Consider the following 2,532-nt stretch of genomic DNA (forward strand, 5'->3'; position numbering starts at 1 on the left):
CCGAGGGACCCTGATCGCGTTCGTTGGACCCGAGTCACGTCACATTTTGATTGTTTCTAAAACACAGAGGCAAAATTTAAACTCTGGGAATGTAACTATTTTTATTTTTCTTCTTCTTCTTTCGGTGTTGGAGCGGGATGGATTCGTTGAATCTGAGCGGCGCGGAATCGTTCTCCGTGGTTCACATCAACTCCTCCCTGGACACGGGATACTCCCTAGCAGCGATCGCCGGCATTGCTGCCCTGGTGAGTTTCCTCATCCTCTTCACCGTGGTCGGGAACATACTGGTGGTCATCGCCGTGCTGACCAGCCGCGCACTCAAAGCTCCCCAGAACCTTTTTCTGGTGTCGCTAGCCACCGCCGACATTCTAGTCGCCACGCTGGTCATGCCCTTCTCCCTGGCCAACGAACTCATGGGCTACTGGTATTTTGGAAAAGTTTGGTGCGGCATTTACCTGGCGCTGGACGTGCTGTTCTGCACCTCGTCTATCGTTCACCTGTGCGCTATCAGCCTGGACAGGTACTGGTCCGTCACGCAGGCGGTCGAGTACAACCTCAAGCGCACGCCCAAGCGCGTCAAGTGTATCATTCTGATCGTGTGGCTGATATCCGCGTGCATCTCGTCCCCGCCCCTCGTGCTGATCGACGGCCACAATGACCTCATCGTCGGCTCCCCGCAGCCCCAGTGCGCGCTCAACGACGACACGTGGTACATCCTGTCCTCCAGCGTGGCTTCCTTCTTCGCGCCGTGCGTGATCATGGTGCTCGTGTACGTGCGCATCTATCAGGTGGCCAAGACGCGCACGCGGAACATGTCCGTGAAGAAGCCCCGGTCCGACGTCACAACCACGCAGCAGACGGAGAACGGCCTGAGCAAGGCGACGTCGCCGTACCGCGGAGAGCGCGAGAACGGCCGCTGCCAGTGTCCCCCTCCCCCTGCTTCTTCTCCTCTTTCTCCTTCTCCTCCTCCTCCTCCTCCTCCTCCTCCTCCTCCTCCTCCTCCCCCCACTCTGTCCACCCACCCAAGCACCGCTAGCCTCCAGACCCAGACTGAGACACAGACCCAGACCCAGACCCCATCCGGGACCCAGACCCAGACCCAAACCGGGACCCAGACCCAGACCCCGACCCAAACCCGGACCCGTACAGATGAGGTTGAAATGGACGAGAGCTCCTCATCGGATGAGGGGGTCAAAGGTCATCACAAAAAGCCTCATAGCCGCGACGTCAAGACTGCCGGTGCTAACGGTGGCGGTGGCGGTGGTGCCGAGGTCAAAGCCGCGCTGGCGAGCCGCAAGAGCAGCTCCCTGTCCCTCAAACACCCCCTCTCCCGCGCCGGCAACAAGTCCGTGGAGATCTTCCAGGCGTCCCGGCGGCAGCGGCGGCGGGGGGGCCAGCGGCGCCGGAGCTCGGTGTCCGGGAAGAAGGCCTACCAGGCGCGGGAGAAGAGGTTCACCTTCGTCCTGGCCGTGGTCATGGGCGTGTTTGTGCTGTGCTGGTTCCCCTTCTTCTTCAGCTACAGCCTGTACGGCGTGTGCCGCGAGGCCTGCCGCATCCCCGAGCCGCTCTTCAAGTTCTTCTTCTGGATCGGCTACTGCAACAGCTCGCTGAACCCCGCCATCTACACCATCTTCAACCAGGACTTCCGCCAGGCCTTCCAGAAGATCCTGTGCCGCACGTGGAAGAGGTCGTTCTAGAGCCCCCCCGAAAAACCCCGGAAGACGTCTTCGGAAGCAAACCGGAAGGAAGTCATTCTAGAGCAAAACACCCCCCTGGAATAAGTCATTCTAGAGCCAGGAACTCTGGAAGAGGTCCTTCCAGAGCCCCGAAAACCCCGAGAAGTCGTCTTTCTATACCCGAAGGAAGTCATTCTAGAGCCAAAAGAAACTGGAATACATTATTCTAGAGCCAAAATTTGGAATAGGTCATTCTAGATACGCAAACCTGGAATACCTTATTCTAGAGCTACAACTGGGAAGAAGTCACTCTAGATCCATGAACCTGGAATAAATTATTATAGACCCAGTACCTGGAAGAAGTCATTCTAGAGCAAAAACCTGGAATATATTATACTAGAGCTAAAACCTGGAAGAAATCATTCTAGAACAAAAACCTGGAAGAAATCATTCTAGAACAATGCCTAAAAAAAATATATTATAAATTATTCCCACAGGTTAGCGGTGTCGTGAGAATAATCGCGTGGACACTTCGAATATGGTGAGTCAAAGTGGAGGGAACGTCCTTCGCGTTCCCTTGGCCGCCGCTCTGTACGTACTCAACTGCTGTGTCATCATCGTGTCGTTCCATCAGTGCCAACAGACTGCGTCGCAGCGACAACTACCGGGCTTTGATAAATGTGCATTATGGCCTGAAGTAACGTTATTTATCTTCCACGTTCAAAAGACTTTCCATTACCACGTGGCCTGGTTTGTTATCCTTGTGTTGAGGCTGAAGGGCACTTTAGCCCAAACGTACCCCCTTCAGGTCCTGGCGCAAGAACATTAATGCACTCAAGGAGAGACACTAAAGATA

General features: G+C 55.3%; 1 protein-coding gene across 1 annotated transcript; it reads left to right on the forward strand.

Annotated features, from left to right (window-relative positions):
- The first annotated feature begins 137 nt into the window (after positions 1–137).
- Positions 138–1,697, forward strand: adra2c (adrenoceptor alpha 2C). Its single transcript, XM_056575799.1, has 2 exons — positions 138–938; positions 1,092–1,697. The coding sequence occupies exons 1-2, from the start codon at positions 138–140 to the stop codon at positions 1,695–1,697; spliced, it is 1,407 nt and encodes a 468-aa protein (XP_056431774.1).
- The last annotated feature ends 835 nt before the right edge of the window (positions 1,698–2,532 follow it).

The sequence above is a fragment of the Gadus chalcogrammus genome, chromosome 17 (genome assembly GCF_026213295.1).
Source record: "Gadus chalcogrammus isolate NIFS_2021 chromosome 17, NIFS_Gcha_1.0, whole genome shotgun sequence".
Taxonomy (NCBI): domain Eukaryota; kingdom Metazoa; phylum Chordata; class Actinopteri; order Gadiformes; family Gadidae; genus Gadus; species Gadus chalcogrammus.